Source organism: Trachemys scripta, chromosome 2 (assembly GCF_013100865.1).
Source record: "Trachemys scripta elegans isolate TJP31775 chromosome 2, CAS_Tse_1.0, whole genome shotgun sequence".
Taxonomy (NCBI): domain Eukaryota; kingdom Metazoa; phylum Chordata; order Testudines; family Emydidae; genus Trachemys; species Trachemys scripta.
In genome coordinates this window covers 2544974-2563569 of record NC_048299.1, presented here as the reverse complement: position 1 = coordinate 2563569, position 18596 = coordinate 2544974, and the positions used below count along the sequence as shown (strand labels likewise).

At 60.1% G+C, this 18596-nt stretch overlaps 1 protein-coding gene across 1 annotated transcript in view; it reads left to right on the top strand.

The window, feature by feature from the left end:
* LOC117871908 (unconventional myosin-Ig-like) overlaps nucleotides 1-18596 on the top strand; it is a 66595-nt gene continuing 47999 nt past the window's right edge. Inside the window, exons 1-9 of the mRNA XM_034759731.1 lie at nucleotides 1-268; nucleotides 7949-8157; nucleotides 9118-9211; nucleotides 9504-9669; nucleotides 13065-13118; nucleotides 14448-14543; nucleotides 14869-14985; nucleotides 17135-17341; nucleotides 18307-18452. Of these exons, the coding sequence (XP_034615622.1) occupies nucleotides 174-268; nucleotides 7949-8157; nucleotides 9118-9211; nucleotides 9504-9669; nucleotides 13065-13118; nucleotides 14448-14543; nucleotides 14869-14985; nucleotides 17135-17341; nucleotides 18307-18452 (1184 nt within the window). The 5' untranslated portion in view covers nucleotides 1-173. The remainder of the gene's footprint in view (nucleotides 269-7948; nucleotides 8158-9117; nucleotides 9212-9503; nucleotides 9670-13064; nucleotides 13119-14447; nucleotides 14544-14868; nucleotides 14986-17134; nucleotides 17342-18306; nucleotides 18453-18596) is intronic.

Genomic DNA, 18596 nt, shown 5'->3' with positions numbered 1-18596 from the left:
CCGGGCTCAAACCACATGACCCCACCTCCCCGGCTGACGCCACTCCCTGCCGCTCAGGCAACCTCCGCACAGGAAGCTGAGCCCCGGCCGATCGTGGCTGGGTTTTGAAAGTCATATTTCCTCCGGCTCGTGCTCTCTCCCCCACCGCCCGGCCCCACACGTCCCCCAGCAGCATGGCGGAGCAGGAGAGCCTGGAGTTCGGCAAGGCCGATTTCGTCCTCCTGGACCAGGTGACCATGGAGCACTTCATGGAGAACCTGAAGCTGAGGTAACTGGGCACTGGGGTCGGAGGCCCCTGGCGGGATGATGGAGGGCGGGCAGGGCGGAGCAGCGAGGAGAACTTGGCCTGAGGTGCTGCCGGCTTGCACAGGCCTGGAAGGGCTGTAGTAGGTCAGGATACGGGTGGCAGGTTGCCCAGCTGCAGCAGAAAGCAGCGCTGGTGTTTCAGCAGGAGGCACTCTGCACCCCATCAGCACCAAGCCTGGCGCTAGGGGGCGCTGTGGTGCTGGAGGGACCGTCTCCCCAAGGAGCTAGGATGCCTAGAACCTGCTGGCTGGCGGGCCGTAAAATTCCCACGGTGCTTTTCTTGTGGGTGCACCCTGGCGTCCGGGCTGAATTCCAGCGTGGGGTTTTACGCTGTGCTGCCGGACTGTCCCCTGGCCATGCCAGCAGGATGTGGGACCCTTTTGGCACTCCCCATTTCAAGCTGTTTTTTTAGCCAGATCCCAGTGTGGTGCTAATCTGGGACTGTGCATCCCCCACCAGAGAGGAGCAAAGCAGCCCCCCTGCAGGTGGGGCCCGTGAAGGGCTTGTGGGATTCTGTCGATCTATACATGTGGGATGGGAGGGAGGCCGGATTAGAGCCCTGCAGCTACAGCTTCACACCCACAGATCTCTGCCGTGGGAGCTAAAGGAGAGCTCCCTCAGCTAGTGCTTGTAGTAGTCCCTTATACTCTGGGCTGCCTGTGAGAACTGTCCAGCACAAAGCACCTGCTCAACACAGAAAAACAGCAAGAGATGGGCCCAAACCTACCCCTGAAGGCTGGGGAAGCTCCAGTCTGAGTCTGGACTGGCCTTTCTCTCCTGACAGGGGATGTTACACACTCCGGGAGGGGGACGGGTGTCCTAAATGTTACTGCATCTGATGTGTGAAGGCAGAAATCTTGTTGTCGCTAGGCAGCCGCTCAAAGCAGATGAGGGAAGAACTGGTAGCTGGGTGGGGGTGGGGGGCTTGTCCCAGGGTGGGGGAGGGTGTGACAGCTTGTGAAGATGAATTTGTCCAGCCATAGTTGCCAGGGGGGCCCAGAGGAGCCAGCCGGGCCTCAGGAGATGCTGAGGGTCCAGAAGGGAGGAAGGCTGCTGGGATAGGCCTGGCGGTGCTAGAGCCGCATGCCGAAGGGTGCTGTGATTGCAAAGACAGAGAGAGCCAGGAAGAGAAACTGCCATAGGCTGGTCTCCAAAGGCACTGAGCACCCAAAGGTGGGGACAGCCCCTTTCCAGATCAGGCCATTGTAACGTTAGGAGTGTGATATAATATCTCATTGAAAGGGGTCAGGGCCAGAAAGAGTTAATTAACTCAGACTGACCTGACCCATGGCTGAACTTTAGTGACTGGTTAAGAAGATATGTAAATGAAAAGAGGTTTGAAATGCAAGTCTGCACTGTTAGAGATGGAAGGGGAGATGTTTGCTCAGGTCTTGTGATGTAAGCAAACAAGTCTTGTCTATTGCTATAGCTTTGATTCAAAGCTCAAAAAAGAAATATTAACATTTAGGAAGATACTTGATTGAAATAGTATTATTGTCTCTATGTCTCTTTGAAGGTTGTGGTAACCTGTATCTGAACTGTTTAATGGTTAAATGACCCTGTGCTAATTGCCAGGATGTTTGGGAGAAGGAGGGTTAAGCCTATTGTTTTCTCAGGCCAAAAGGCTGCTGGAAATGTATAAGAACCCTGGGACACGATCCTTCATCTCAGATCTGCTTTGGGTTTCAAGAGGGGGAAACCTTAAGCCATAAGGATTGAGATCCCCAGTCACTGACTGGAGTCACCCTGAATATGGACATTGGACTATAACCTCTGGACTATTTCTAAAAGGACTTTTGGCAACTATAAACTCATCTCTGCTATGTATCTGAACCTCAAGAATTAAAGTCAAGTCTGTCTGTATATTGATCTTTTAACCAACACTCTCTCTCTTTTCTTTTTAAATAAATTTTAGTTTAGTTAATAAGTATTGGCTATTAGCGTGTATTGTGGGTAAGATCTAAGTTATTATTGGACCCAGGTATGTGGCTGATCCTTTGGGATTGGAAGAACCTTTTCTTTTATATGATGAGAGAAGATTTTCAGTAATCATCATCATATCTGACGCGTGTCTGGACGGAGGCCTGAGGCTGGGCACTTTAAGGGAACTGCGTTGTTTGGACTCTGAGTAACCAGTGAGGTACTAGAGAAGCCGTTCTGTGCTGGCTTGGGAAATCTAAGTATTGGAATAACCACCAGCTTTTGGGGGTTTGTCTGCCCCATTTTGTTTGCAGTTCACCCTAATTGAGTAACCTCAGCTGGCTCCCACGGGCAGCACCGTCACAGCCATGTAATCCTGTGTGGTAACAGGTACCCAGTCCCTGGTGAGCAAGGGGTTAACCTCGACTCATCCGCCCCATCCCCTTGCACGGCTGTCTAGGACACACAGGATCCTCTGGGCGGGCAGGAGGTCGCGCCCTGGGCTGGGCTGAGCCCCCAGCAGGACGGGTGGCCTGTTATGTCTAGTGTGGTCGTGTCTGCTGGCCCCAGTGAGGACTGGGGTGTCATTGTGCTGGGAGCTGTACATGTGCCATGAACCGACAGCCGCACTGCCAGCTGAACTGGCCGGGCCATGGGCCCTATAGCCCCATTGGCTGCATGTTTCTCAGCAGTTGTTTCTGGTCCCTTTGGGATTGTAACCAACCCCCGGAGCTGAGCTCCCTTGTTGGCAGCATGTTCCTTTGTGTCCAAGATGCAGCTCTGAGCTCTCCCAGCCCTGGCATCAAGGCAGCTGGCTGAGAAAGCATCACAGCTGCAGTTAACAATCCTCTAACCCCTCCCCGGGAGATATCTCAGTATCATGAGCCCCCTTTTACGGATGGGGAAACTGAGACAGAGGGCGGGGCAGGGATTTGCCCATGCTCCCACAGTGTGTCAGGAACACAGGTGGACTCAGAACCCCCCCTCACGTGTCCTAGGCTGGTGCTTCCTGCTGACCTCGCGGTAAGCTCTGTCTCCCCAATCTCTGGTGAAGTGTCCTGTGAGTAGCTTCTGCAGTCCCAGCAATCGGATCGGAGCCGAGATTCAGCTAGTCCAAAGGATCCGGTCTCCGGCGAGAGCCAGCAGCAGCTGCTCCAGAGGAAGGTGTGAGAACAGTGCAGCAGCTGAGATGGGATAATCTGCCCCCCGGTCTCAGACCTGGCCTCTGATAGTTACAGGTTGGCCTCGATCCTGGAGCCGGAGGGGTTCGATCCCTTCCAGATCTCTTTTTGAGCATTAATGGCAAGGCTTCGAAACAGCCAGCCTACGCCTGCCAGCCCTGCTCTGAAATGGAAGGCTTGTTCTCCAGACTCTCTGCTTTCCCTTTTTTTAAACCAAGGCCGTCTCAAGCTGTTCTGGCTGCAAAGACACCCTCAAAGCTGTGACCCGAGCGTAAGCCGTGCGGAGCTGAGGCTGGCAGACTGTCTCGGAGAGATGTGACCTTTCCCACCCATCTGGGGCAGCGGATAACTCAGCTGTCCAGTGATGATAATTGATATGGCAACACTGTTAATGATTTCCTCGCCTGTGTAAGGATGGAGCCAGAGGGTTACGGGGCAGCATGATTCGCTGAGTGACAATGTCTCATGTGGGTGGTGTGGGTCAGGTCCCACCGCTTGACTTTTCCCCACTCAGGGAGCTAGGCGCAGGGAGCCCAGTGTTGCCGTGAGGGCCGTGGCCGGATGTTGAAAACGGGGTCTCATTCTGGTGATGCTGATGGGTGGAGCTTATTTTGGGAGTGGAGCTTGGAAGGACTCCAATCTGATCCTGTGCTAAGCTCTTGGCTTCAGCAACTTCCTGTGGCCATGAGTTCCACTGGCTCATTGCGCTTTGTGTGAACACGTGTTTCCTCGCATCTGTTTTGGATTTGCCACATTTCAATCCCTTGCTCTTGTGTCGTGAGGCAGGGGGAACAGCAGCTCCCCATCTAGCTTCCCCATCCCAGGGGCTCAGCCCTACATGACACTCTCCAAGGCACCACCGTTGATACTGCCTTAAGCATCAGCCTTGTTGGTTGTGCTAAGGCGGCTCCTGGCGTGCCTCATGCTCCGGCTGAGCCGCTGGGCAGCTGCTCGTCCCCACTATTTCGGATTCTGGTGTCACCATGGAAAGGGAATGTTCCAACAATAGCACCCAGGTGTCAGTAACGTGTCGTCATCCCATCCAAGCTGGCTTTAGGATTTTGGGGGGACAGCTCATCTCCCTTCCTTCCCTCCAACTCCCCCCTCTCCCTACACACATCCACTCATCCTCTTCCTCTGAACTCAGCCAGATCCTTGTGCTTTCCTCCTTGGACCAGGGGCTTCCCTTGGGATGCCTTCATTTCTTCTCTGGGCTCCCCCACCAAACCAGTACTGCTGTCTGTGCCCATATCCCACCAGCTCCATCGGGGCTCGCTGACACCCCTGTGTGGCCATCCTGAGCGAGAGGCACTCCAGGGGCTGGGAGCTCTGCAAAGGGCAGCCAGCCCTGGGAAAACAGCTAGGCACTGGGCTGGACTTGGTGGGATGCAACAGCCCTGTGTTACGTCCTGGCTAGTGTGCACCAGACCCGCTCAGCTGTGTGTCGGATCACAAGCCCCTCATACTGCTGCAGCTGAAGGAGATCCTCCCTGGCCCAGGGGGACCGAGCGCCTTTGAGTCTCAGGTCTCCTGGCACAGAAGAGGTGCACCCTGTCTAAAGCTGGTTAGAGATGGGATTGCAGCTAGGGTCAGGAGATAATGAGGCTTGAAAGCCAGGAAGAGACTACTCAGACCAACCGGATACACCGGGAGCAGGAGGTGGGCTTCCAGCGAGGAGCTTAAAAGAAGAGCCCTGCGGGCAATCGGGAGGAATTGCCCACAGCAGGGCGGCAAGGCAGTGCTTGCTGGACCAGGCGACCGGTGAGCTCCCTGGATAAAGGGACAGAAGGTGAAGGACATGGGACAGGGAGATCTGTTACCCAGACTATGGGGCCTGTGTCTCTGGAGCCGGGCACAGGAGAGCTAGCCCTGCATGGTGGCAGCGTGTGGGTGCAGTAATGGCTGCTGCTGTAGAGTGCCGGGGCTCTTCTCCAGATTGCTGGCGGCGTTGGCCAAGACATCCAGGTCAGGACCCGCTTTGCCTGGCTCTCACCCGGTTCTCACTTCTCTCCCTGCTGAAGCACAGAGCCGGCAGGTGGGGAGCAGCCAGGTTTGCTCTGAGTCACACCCTTCCGGGCTGGCCGAGTTCTCACGGGGAGGGAGTTCCTGGCTCTCCGCCTGTTTACAAGAAAGAGCTGGTTTCACCACTGCAGAGCAGGCTCCCCCTCCCGACACACGTCTCTCCCGCCCCAGGGAGAGCCGGCTTTGCTGCTGCTGGGGCCCCCAAGCCATCCTTCTCCTGTGACCCCAGAATCCTCGGCCCCCCTCCGTGTCCCAGAAGCCTTTGCACTCCGTCGACCCCTACGCATCCCAGAAATGCTGCAGTCGATCAGAATGTGCTGATTGTTGCCCATGCTAGCCAAAAGCCAGGCCACAGGAACTAGACTGGATCAGACCCAAGGTGCATGTAGTCTGGTCTGTCTCCGGCGCCAGCTACGGCAGAGGAAGGCGTGAGAAGCCACAGTTGCAGGATGTGGGATAAGCCACCCCTGAGTAGCTCTCCTCTGTTCCTGATAGGTCGGCATGCCTGCAAGTGGGACAGCCCCATCTGTCAGCAACCCCCCCCCCCCCGCGGCAGCTCCCCCTGGCCCGGGGAGCCGTGTGGCAGCTCCCCGCCCCAGCTCACCTCTACTCTGCCTCCTCCCCGAGCACGCCGTCGCCGCTCCACTTCTCCCGCCTTCTAGGCTTGTGGCGCCAATCAGCTGATTGGCGCCGCAAGCCTGGGAGGGAGAGAAGCAGAGCAGGGCGGCTTGCTCAGGGGAGGAGGTGGAGCAGAGGTGAGCTGGGGCAGGGAATTCCCCTGCGTGCTGCCTCCCCCCCACTTGCTACAGGCGGCCCTCCCCGCGCCTCCTTCTACCTAAATGCCGACGACGACCGGGGCGGCCAAAGATCTGGCTGCCAGTCGTCGCCGAAGGACCTGAAAGGCCGCCCCCCAAATGCTAGTGCCCTAGGCGACCGCCTGGGTGGCCTAATGGGTTGCGCTGGCCCTGAGCCCGGGCAGATGGGGCCCAGCAGAACTCAGTCAGGTAGGGGCTCAAAGGCCATGGTGGCAAGAGACAGCAGATGGCTCCCGGGGGCCCGGAGAGCAGGAACATGCCTGGTGCACCCCGCCTAGGTCTGGTTAGAGATGGGGTCGCAGCTGGGGTCAGGAGCATGGCGGTGGTGGCTGGAGGCTGGCCTCATGTGTGACGTGCGCCCGCACCATGCGGTTAGAAGTGCGAATGGGACACCCCGCGATGCCTTGCTAATTTCAAGCACAGAAGGCCACGTGCGAGGCAGACGAGCCACCAGGGAATTGCAGTGTGAAGCACTTCCAGGCCCCTCATCCACCTGTCCCCTCCTCCCAGGTCCTGGCAGTGGGCGTGGGTTGACTGGTCCCTCTATCCTTCCCTGTTCTCTCACCCCTTTCTTCCTGCCACCCATCTCACTGGCGCTGCAGGGACCCCCAACCAGCAGCCAGGAGCACAGAGCTAACAGCGTGACACATCCACACCTCGCCTGGCGTGTGGCTGCCAGTTCTGTGTGTTCGTGCCACTGTGACGGAGCGAGCTCGTTTCACTGCACCCAGCTATTGTCGATCCTTAACGCCTTGGATTAACCCTCCCCCCCCGACATGTACCCCACCTGCCCAGTGACTGCAGCTCAAAGGCCCCTCCCCCCAACCAGCAGGGCTAGACCCATTTTTAAAGGGGAGCTCAGCTCCCATGGGAATGGGGTGCCCCTTCCGCATGCTGGTGGAGCACTGCCCACTGCTGGGTTAGAAGCAGGGACACCGGGATGAGCGGAACCGAGGAGCCAAACAGGGAGCGTGGTACCAATCCCCACAGAACCGCAGACCCATGGCAGCTGGGGCAGTCTCGACCCTGTGGCAGGCTTTGACTCAGTGAGGTCGCTGGCGAACAGGCTGTTCCGACGGGCAGGGATGGAGGGGCCAGCCGCGAGTGCAGTGGCCCGGTGAGAGCCAGATGCTGGTTCTGGAGTTCGGCCTAGCAATGCTGCTGATCGGGGAGTGGGGGAGTTGGTCAATAAAGGGGGCAGAGCTCTGGAGAGGGGAACGTGGGAATTGCCAGGCTGGATCAGAGCAGGGGCCAGCCCAGAACCCTGTCACCAGCGGAGCCGGAGCCAGCTGCTTCACAGGAAGGTACAAGAAGCCCTGTTGGCAGTATCCTTCCATCAGAGAGTCTAGCAGTGCCCTGCGGGGTGGCTGTGCCGTAGGGGGCGCTGCTCCATGGGTCAGACGGGCAGTGCAGTGCAGGGTGTCTGTGCCATAGGGACGCTGCTCCATGGATCTGACGGGCAGTGCACTGCAGGGTGTCTGTGCCGTAGGGGGCGCTGCTCTGTGGATCAGACGGGCAGTGCACTGCAGGGTGTCTGTGCCGTAGGGGGCGCTGCTCCATAGCCTGGCAGGGCAGTGCCGCGCAGTGTGGGTATGAAGCTGTTGGAAGGCAGAGCCCCAGGTACAGCTCTTGTCCTGGGGTGATGCATGAGACCGTGTGGCCGCGGCGTTGCCGTTGTAGCCTGAGTGGGTTTGGTCCCTGCAGGTTCGAGATGGGGCGGATTTACACCTACATCGGGGAGGTGGTGGTCTCCATGAACCCCTACAAGCAGACGCAGCTCTACGGGAAGGACGTGATCGAGCAGTACCAGGGCCGAGAGCTGTACGAGCGGCCGCCGCACCTCTACGCCGTGGCCGACGCCGCCTACAAGGCCATGAAACGCCGAGCCAAAGACACCTGCATCGTCATCTCAGGTCTGAGTGGGCGGGGCAGCCAGAGCCCCTCTGTCTGTCCGTCCGTCCGTCCCACGCATGCACTCACGTAGGAGCATGTATCCCGGTTCCTGCTTCCTCTGTGATTTTTGTCAGCGCCCCCCCTTGGCACATTGCTACGACATGCTGGACTCCCACCCAGCTCTGCCGGGCACCTCCGTCCCGGCCCAGAGCCCCCTGCTGCCCCTGTCCTTGTGCCATCTGAGGCCTATTCTGCAGCAGCCCCAGCTGGACCAGCCCTCGACCCCACGTCCTCCTGGAAGTCTAGTCTTGGCTCCCTCTAGAGCTGGAACCCCCAAGTAACTGGAGTCATCTGGGGCGGCTTCAGGCTGCGAACAAACATCCCCTCAGGCTGGCAGCGCTGCACCCACTCCCCCTTGCCCACAGGGCACCTTGGAAGCCAGCAGTGCAGTGATGGCAGGGCTCTGGCATTGCCCACCCTCCTCCCCCAGGCGTCACTTTGCTCCCCCACCCCGTCTGCTCAGCTGGGGGGCACACTTTCCCTGCGAGCTCAGCCGTTCAAATATGGCCCAGGTTGGCCATGCCCTGCCATCCGCGAGCTGAGTTCAGCAGCCTCAGGGCAGTTCCTAATGGCCACAATACTGACAGCCCATCACCAGCAAATCTGCATGGGAACAGGCCACGGAGCCTCAGCTGCCCCCACCCAGCTGACGGGGCCCTGCCAGGCCAGGGCTGGGCACAAGGGACGGCTGGTGGAGGCTTGTCCTCCTGCAGGCTGCGCTGGCACCAAAGGCTCCGTGCTCCAGCCCTGAGCTCACCAGCCGCCAGGGTCGCAAAACCCACCCCCTAACGTGGTTCCTGGGAGCTGACGAGTGGCTTCTGACCTCCCGGGTGTGTGCCGGGGCGGTGGGCGTTAACCGAGGGCAGCACAGCCTCGCCCGTCCTGCTGTCCTCTTCCCATCCTGTCTGTCTGTCTTGCAGGGGAGAGTGGTGCTGGGAAGACGGAAGCCAGTAAATACATCATGCAGTACATAGCGGCCATCACTAACCCCAGCCAGAGGGAAGAGGTGGAGAGGTGAGAGGTCACAGCAGCACTGGCCAGTGCACTGGGCTGGGACTCAGGAGACCTGGTCTCTGGTCCCAGCTCTGCCCATGACCTGTCGGGTGACCTTGGTCAAGTCCCTTCCTCCCTGTGAACAGCTGCCGCTACCCTGAGTAGGTGGCAAGTGCTGCGGATCGTCCCTGGGTGCAAACAGGACGGGGGGCTCGTCTGTGGCAAGCCCATGGAGGCGCCAATCCCGATTCCGGGGGTAATGCAGCCTGACCCCCCCCGTGATGTTCCCTTCATTGCTTCCCGCCCGGCCCAGGGTGAAGAACGTGCTGCTCAAGTCCAACTGCGTCCTGGAGGCCTTCGGCAACGCCAAGACGAACCGCAATGACAACTCCAGCCGCTTCGGCAAATACATGGACATCGACTTCGACTTCAAAGGGGACCCCACCGGCGGCCACATCAATAACTACCTCCTGGAGAAGGTACGGCCCTGGGCCCCCTCCGGGGCTGCCCGAGCAGGGAGGGGCAGTGGCAGGGGGGAAGGGAAGCGGGGGGGCGGGTAACATGCACTGGTGGGTGAAGAGGATGGAGGTGGGCACCATGGGCCCAGTGCTCGGAGCAGCACCCTTGTGGCACAGCATCTAGGTGGTTCGCGTGCAGGGCGGGCCGCAGGGTCTGGGTGGAAGAAGCCGAGAGGATGAAAGGCATCCTGGGGATGCCAGAGACTAAGGGCAGGCCTGGGAGGCAGTAGAAAGCTAGGGCTTTGCCGTAATTCACCTGGCCGTGCCGAAGACGGCACGCGAGCTGATTTTCAGTGGCACTCACACTGCCCGGGTCCTGGCCACCAGTCCAGGGGGCTCTGCATTTTAATGTAATTTTAAATGAAGCTTCTTAAACATTTTAAAAATCTTATTTACTTTACATACAACAAGAGTTTAGTTCTAAATTATAGACTTATAGAAAGAGACCTTCTAAAAACGTTAAAATGTATCACTGGCGCACGAAACCTTAAATTAGAGTGAATAAAGGAAGACTCGGTGCACCACTTCTGAAAGGCTGCCGACCCCTGGTTTAGAAAGATCTCCAGTCTTGATTGAAAGATTGTCGGTGATGGTGGCTCCATCTTGGCCTTTGGTAGATTGTTCCAATGGCTAATTACTCTCACCGTCCAAAACTGACACCTTCTTCCCAATCTGAATGTGCCTAGCTTCAACTAGGGTTACCATTCGTCCGGATTCCCCCAGACATGTCCGGCTTTTTTCAGTTAAAAATAGCATCCGGGGGGGAATTTGTCAATGTCCGGACTTCCCCCGCCCCCCATGCAGAGCGTGCGGGGCTTACAGGGCAGCCGGCCGGATGGTGCCACTCGCAGGGGCTCCGGCAGCCAGAGCCCTCCTCCACTTCCCCTCCTCTCCCCTGCAACTTGAGACCAGTCCCCTCCTCTCCCTCCCTCCGCCCCCCGCCCCCCTGCATTCACAGATCCCCGGGCCGTTCGCCTCGGCCTCCGGCAGTCTGGAGCTCCGACCCTGCTCCCCTCCCCCACTGCCGAGCGCGCTGCTCTGCAGCACAGTAAGGGGGCCGGGGTTCAGAGAAGCGGCAGGAAGGTTCTGGGGGGGGGTAGTCAAGAGACAGGGAGCAGGGGGAGGGTTGGATGGGTCAGGAGTTCGGGGGGGGCTGTCTGGGGGTTGGGGGTGTAAGGTTTTGGGCAGTCAGAGTACAGGTGGGGGGGGTCTCAGGAGGGGGCAGTTAGGGGACAAGGCACAGGGAGGCTTCGGTAGGGGGTGGGGTTCTGGAGGGCAGTTAGGAGCAGGGGTCCCAGGAGGGGGCAGTCAGGGGACAAGGAGCGAGGGGGTGTTTGGGAGTTCTGGGGGGGGGGGGGCTGTCAGGGGGCAGGAGTGGGGAGAGGGATCGGAGCAGTCAGGGGACAGGGAGCAGAGGGGTTTAGATGGGTTGGGAGTTCTGGGGGGGGCTGTCAGGGGGTGGGGAGTGGTTGGATGGGGCGTGGGAGTCCCAGGGGTCTGTCTGGGGGTGGGGGTGTGGATAAGGGTTGGGACAGTCAGGGCCAGGCAGCCCTGTTCGGTAATCAGACCCGGCTGGGAAGGGCTCTGACGTTTCAGCGGAAGGGCTGAGAGATCTCAGATGGAGGGGGTGCCGGAAGGAGGCTGGCCCCAGAGCAGGGGAAGAGATGGCAGGGGAGAAGCGTCTGGGGCCTGCAGCCTGCTGTGGTCGGGTGAGTGGCCTTTGGACCTTGCATCCAGGCATGGTACCAATCCTTGCTGGGCTGGGAGACAGCCCAGTGGCCATCACCTCATAAGCATCCAGTGGCCTGGAGGTCATGTGACCCTGCTAGGGGGGCTCACGCTAGAGATAGTGTCGTCTAGTGGTGTGGGCTGGGGATCAGGAGACAGGCCCTGGCGTGCTGTGGAACCCTATCATGTCTGGGCCTCACTTCCCCCGCTGGAGAGAAGGACACTGACCTGCCTTTGTCAAGTGCTTTGAGATCCCCCCAGGACAGCGCTCCCCGAGTGTGACGTATCCTAGACCCCGTGCACCCCGAATGGCAACAAGCCCTTCCGGTGACTCTACCGGAGCTGTCTCGCACGTCTCCTGTTTGGTTCTTCCGCCCCTCTCGGTGACAGGCTCCGTTCTGGTCCACTACCTCCCAGGCCTGCCCTTAGTCTCTGACATTCCCAAGATGCCTTTCATCCCAAAGCACTGCACACACAGAAATGGCCTCACCCCTCACTGGGATGCAGCCACCTCTGGGGGGCAACGCAGCAGCTGTTTACTAGCTTAGGGCAGGAAGGGAAGATGGCTGTTGGATCCACACTGCAGGGGGAGTTGAGGCGGACAGGCTGTAGCGACTCACCGGCATTTAGCCAGGACACTGGAGTTAACGCCTCTGCTCTCTTGAAAAGAGAACCGGCTCTTGAACGGTCCTCGGTGGCCAGGACCGCGGCGAGGCCTCCCACCCAGAAGGCCAGGACACTGCTACATTGCTGCATGAACCTCGAAGGGCTGGTTTCATCCTGCAGCAAAATAAGGCACAGGGAGGAGTCGGCCCTGTTCCGGCAGCCTGTTCTGGGTGTGGACTTTCCTTTACCCGGGACCGGTGTGTCCTTTAAGACGAGGGGATTTCTCTGGTCTCCAGGGCCGGCTCTGGCTTTTTGGCCGCTCCAAGCAAAAAAAAAACGGGGCGGCCAGAACGGCAAAGCAAAAAAAAAACCTGTGGCGCGGCCGGAGCGCGCGTTCAGGGGGACTGGCTGCAGGGGAGGGAGCGGGCGGGAGAGAGAGAGAAGGAGGCGGCCAGGGCTACACCAGGGGCGCTGCCATGCGGCCCCTCCCGCTGTGCCGCCTCCTGCCGCGAGGACTCCGCTCCGGTCGGCCCGGAGGGAAGGAAGAGGACTGCCCTGCAGGGCGCTCTGGTTCTCCGCGCCACCGCTCCCTACAGGGCGGCCGGAGCGGAACAACAACAACAAAAAAGCGGCCGTGTCGCCCTAGGATTGGACAGAATGCCGCCTCGAACAATCTGCCGCCCGAAGCACCAGCTTGCTCGGCTGGTGCCCGGAGCCGGCCCTGCTGGTCTCACCAGCCCGTTGTCTCTGCTTGGAGCAAATCTGGCAGCCGGCGGTGACTCCTTAGCGACCGGGGCCGAGCTGGATGTGCCAGCACGGGACCCGCAGTGATGGGGCGCGGCAAGGACCGGCCTGGGGCTGCGAGACGCGGCTGTGACAATGCGGTTCTGGCGGAACCCAACTGAGAGTGCCAACTCANACAGGACCTTGGTTGCAACAATGATCTATATGGTCCCAGAGTATATCAATAACGTCACAGCGGCCTCCCCAGGCACTGACTTCCTCTGGGTTTTCCCTTGCAGTCTCGCATCCTCCACCAGCAGCCGGGCGAGAGGAACTTCCACTCCTTCTACCAGGTGAGCCGGGGGGAATCCTGGTGCAGTCCGGGGTGCGGGGGGATCCCCGGGAGGCTGCAGGGTTTGGCTCCTTAGGGGAAGGGGCAGGGATAAGGAGGTGATTAAATAAAGACGACTGACAGATGGGACGTGCGCCCATCAGTAGCAGAGGGAAATGCTGCCAGAACCCAGCCAGGTGTCTCTAGTGGGGCCCGCTGCCAGTCCGGCTTCAGCCAGGGCCTCCAGGCTTCCCGCCCCAGGACAAGCTGCAGGAACGTCAGGCTGCCCTGGCAGAGTTGCCCTGCTGTGCCACTGGTGCCAAGGCAGCAGGGATTGGCTGGGGGTGGTGCCAGGCAGAGCCAGCATGCCTTGAGTTCATTGGCACCTTTAAGGGGTGGCAGCAGCCCAGCCAGCCGCCGTAAAGAGAGGGAGGGGGAACAAGGGGGAAGTGGGGACGGTTCATGGGCCCCCACCCCACCAGCCACAGGGGCACATCCCGTGGGTTTCCTGCCGGTTGTGGCCAGGCAGCTGCGCCACCAGGTCGGCCCCAGTCCTATGCGCTCAGACCCCCGGGTGCTGCCCGGCTGGGGGCAGAGGAGGATCCCGCTCGCCCAGGGAATCTGGCGCTGCAGAGGCCTCGGTGCAGAACGGGGCTGTGCTGGGCGCCGGGACTTGCCGGCGATGCCCTGGAGACTTCCGCTGCTGCTGCACCTCCCTTATTTATAGCGAGCCAGGCCCCGGGTGGGTAACCGCAGGCCGGTGACTCAGAACAGCCGGGGAAGTGGGCGCCGTCACCTTGCGGAGCCACGCGATCTCTGGCACGCTGCAGCCGCCCACCTCCTTTGGCTCTCGCTCAGCCCCGGCCCAGTAGGCAGCATGTTAACCAGCCGCCCCAAGGATGGGGCCCAGCCATTCCTGTCTCTCCTGCCCCCTCTCCCCCCAGGTCGGGCTGGGAGGGCAGAGCTGAGGCTGCTAGGTAGGGTGACCAGACAGCAAGTGTGAAAAATCGGGACGGGGTGTGGGGTAATAGGTGCCTATATAAGAAAAAGCCCCAAATATCGGGACTGTCCCTATAAAATTGGGACATCTGGTCACCCTACTGCTAGGCCAGGTTCCTCCCACCTTCGGCACCACGGTCCAGCTCTCCTCCTCGCCAGCCAACACCTCGCTACCCTGACCACCCCGTCCTTTCGCTGGATCTCAGCTCCCTGGGAACACCCACCCGCCTGGGTGTGCTGGGTGAGCTCCCGTGCTTCAGAGGCCAACCAGAGCCCCAGGCATGGCCCAGGTCCTCGCTATCCCCGCATGCCCCGGGTACGAGGGGGTCTCATCCCTGTCTCTCCCCCTCAGCTGCTTCTCGGGGCCTCGGACGCTCAGCTGGCCTCCCTCCATCTCTGCAGAGACCCTGCAGCCTACCGCTTCACCAGCGAGGGCGCCAGCAACAACGTGAGTCCAGGTTCCACGCAAGGGGGGACCATGCCAGGCTCCTGTGTGAAATGAGTTTGCTGGCTCTCAGCCCAGTCCTAAGTGGATCCAGGGGCACTGCCCCCATGGGCACTAGCTGCTAGCAAGGACTGAGTGGGCCAAAGCGCCTGAGCGATCCCCTTGCCGGTAGAGATGGTCTCTCCGGGGCAGGGGCAGGCACCCTGGGAGGGGCTGTGGGGGCAGGATGCCCTGCATGAACTCCAGCCATGCAGCTGGCACCTTCCCCCAGGCTGGGAACCACTCATCTCTCATCTGCTCTTCCCCCCTCCACCCTCCGATCTCCCAGCTGCTGACCAGTGATCAGTCCAACTTCAAGGCCGTGGCAGACGCCATGAAGGTGATCGGCTTCAGCCCGGAGGAGATCAACTCAGTCTACAAGATCCTGGCTACTATTTTACACCTGGTAAGCGATGGCCTGGCCGGCGGATACATCCCTTCCCCTGTGCCCAGCCCAGCCCAGCCAGCACAGGGCTCTCAGCTCCGGCTGTGTTCCGGGTCCAAGGGGCCAGCCCAGCCACTCTGCAGGGAGGGGTGTGACCGACCAGGATGGCCCGGCAGGAGTGTCGCCCGGGGCTGGGCACAGGGTCCCCCGGATCGGAACTTGAGTAAGCCCATGGCACAGAAGGGGGCAGGGTCAGTTTGGGGTGGGGTTCTGGTTAGGCCCGTGGCAGAGATGGGGGCGGGGTCAGTTTGGGGTACGCGAACCCATTTTTAGGGCTCGGTTCCCACAGCCCTGCCCAGCGTGTGCTTAGTTCCGTGTCACACCTGGCCCAGGTTCGTTGCGGGGGGGGAGGAATTTCTTCAAGTTGCGCTGAAGTTGTGGGCCGAAATCTGGAGGGGATCCTCCTAGAGCATTGCCCCCTGGAGCCTGCCCAGCCAAACACATGTCAGACTGGTTGGCAGAGGGCTCAAGGGAAACGCACTTCATCAAGCTAAGCTGGGCTCCCCCGGCCCTTCCGGGCGCCCTGGGGGAATGGCCGGGCCAGCCACCCCGCCCGGGCCAGCCACCCCCCCAGGCAGCAGATCGAGGCCCAGCACCTGACGGCCCAGGAAGCCAGTGACTCTTCCCCAGGAGGTGGGTGGGTTGGGATTGAGTCTGGATCCGGGTCCTGCAGAGCTTGTGGGTGCTTGGCAGGAGGTTAGCCTTCCCGAGGGCACTTAGCAGCGCTCTGGAACGGGCCCCGCCCATGGCCCGGCTGCCAACCTCACTGCACACAGACAGTAGATCTGACCGGACACTGTCAGGTCTCCTTTTCAACTGGACTGTCTGGTTGAAAACTGGACACCTGTCCACCCTAGCCTCGGGCAGTGCAGTGACCTGACCTGCCTTAAATGTGGCCTTGCATATGACCAAGTCCTGGCGATGGGGCCTTCACTGAGTCTGTAGAGCCAGGCCGGCTGTGCCAGCGCGTTCTGTGTCCTGGAAGGTATCAAGAAACATGTGGGCAGCCCTGGTGTATTGGCAGAGGCCTGGTCTGGCGATTGAAGCACAGGACTGACTGTCCTGGGGGTGAGATTTGATTCTCGGCCCTGCCATAGGCTTCCTGTGTGGGCAGGGGCACGGCACGGCCCCTCTCCCAGTCGGTTTCCCCATGCGTGAGGGAATGGGATGCTTGCTTGTCCCCGGTGACAACTCCCTTTGCTGTCAGTGGGGGCAGCATTAGGTGGCTGCACCCACTCCGTGTGGCCCCGCGGACCTTTCTGGCCTGTGACTGCGTCCGGGCAGGCTGGTGCCGGCTGACACTGGGCAGGAAAATTGAGCCAACTTGCAGCAAGGAGCGAAGTTTGTGCCACCTCTGACGTGGCACGGGGCAGGCTCTTCACCTGCTTGCCCTACTACGCTCTGGGTCCGCTCCTGTGGCTGCCCCTGTCGGCCCTGAGCCTGGCACCCAGGCACCAGTCACACCTGTGCCGATAGGTGTGAAACACCCTCGTGTTTAACCCCCAGGGTGGACGACGACGTGAGGCGCAAGGGAGCGGAGAATCGGGCCCTGTGTTTCTAGGCGTCGGGTCTGTGCGTGTTTGTCCGACGTCTGTCCATAGTGTGTCCTCATGTGGGGGGTGGGCATTAGCCTCCCTGCGCACGGTGTGTTTTCTGTGCCCACTGAGGAATGTTCGCAAGGCTTAAGGCAGATACGTACATAAAAGGTTGTTACAAGGAGGAGGGAGAAGAATTGTTCTTCTTAACCTCTGAGGACAGGACAAGAAGCAATGGGCTTAAATTGCAGCAAGGGAGGTTTAGGTTGGACATTAGGAAAAACTTCCTAACTATCAGGGTGGTAAAATTGCCTAGGGAAGTCGTGGAGTCTCCATCATTGGAGATTTTTAAGAGCAGGGAGGTTCGACAAACACCTGTCAGGGATGGTCTAGATATTTAGTTCTGCCATGAATCCAGGGGACTGGACTAGATGACCTCTCGAGGTCCCTTCCAGTTTTATGATTCTATGTCCCAGTGTCTCTGGGGCACCGGTGGCTTCCCCCAGCTCCGGCCCATGCAGGGGGAAGCTGGTGCCCTCTCCCTGCTGATTGTGTCTCTCTCGATGGATTTCCAGGGCAACGTGAGCTTCGTCACCGAGGGAGATGCCGTGGCGATAGAGAACAGGGAGCTGGTCTCCCAGCTGGGGGAGCTGACCTCCACCCAGCCGGAGAGCCTGCTGAGAACCCTGCTGTACCGCGCGGTGGCCACGGGCGGTGGGGAGGTCATCGAGAAGGGTCATAGTGCCAAGGAAGCCAATTATGCCAGGGACGCCTGCGCCAAGGTAAAGGGGTAGAGGAGCTGGGAACCGGGGCCTGCCGAGTCCCCCTGCCCCTCCGTGACCTCCAGTGTCCTCCTTCCAATCGCCCTGATGCCCTACAGCTCCTGTGGGGGGCGCCCTAGCTGCTCCCTTGCCTTCCCCGTCACTGCTTGCTCGGGGCCAGGCTCCCAGCTGGTACACAGGAGCTCGCGGGAGTCATGCTCGCCCCCAGCTACGTGTCAGATTCTCTCTCTCCAGGCCAGGCAGCTGTGGGGCAGGCTTCACCCCGTGCTGTGACTGTCACCCTGCCCACAAGGGACTGGGCATCTCTGGCCGCTCTGCGCTGGGCCTGTGGCACCCTGGCTAGTTTGCCATCCCGTACTGATGGGGATGAGTTAAATGAGGTCACTAAACTGACAGCTGTCGGCCCCACAGCCTGGAGTGGGGCTGTTCTGATGTACCCCACATCCGTCCCCGTCCAAGGCACCCGGGCTGCAATGTCAGGGAGCCTGGGGTGAAGAGTGTGGATAGAAACACAGGCCAGGAGCTGCTCAAAGCCCTTCCCGGGGTCAGCCGCTCCAGACAGCTCCATGGCTGCAGCCATGTGGACGTGGCTGGTTATACCACTTTGGGGCAGCAGTGGGGATCAAACCCAGAGCCTTCAGCTGCAAAAACCCTACAGCTTAAGGTGCACCCTGTCCTGCAGTAGGGTTAAGGCTTATATCCACAGCAGCCACTAGATGGCAGTAGAGTTGCACAGCCATGACATTTCATCCAGCAGGGGGCAGTAGTGAAACCTGCACATCAGCCTCCCCCACATGTCCGAGTGCTGACTACCTGTCCCCGCCCCCAGAGGGCGTGGCTTAAGCACAGCCGCTCCTGAAAGGTACAGTGCCCCACACCTGGTGGAAGGAGTTTCACCCTTACCAGCCCCTAGGACTAGCTGTCAGGGGGGAACTTTCTGCTTCATGGCGTTTCCCCACCCCCAGGCCATCTACGAGCGGCTGTTCTGCTGGATTGTGGGGCGCATCAACACCGTCATTGAGGTGAAGAACTACGACGCCCGGCTCCACGGCAAGAACACCGTCATCGCCGTGCTGGACATCTACGGCTTCGAGATCTTCGAAAGCAACAGGTAGAGCCCAGCCAGCCACGTCGGGCCATGCAGCCAGCCCGGCTGGAGGCCTGCCCAGCAGGACCCAGCCCTACCCACCACCTCCTCTACCAGCATGCACTGGGGCTGGGGTCACTCGTAGGGCTGATTTGCTGTGGTTTGATC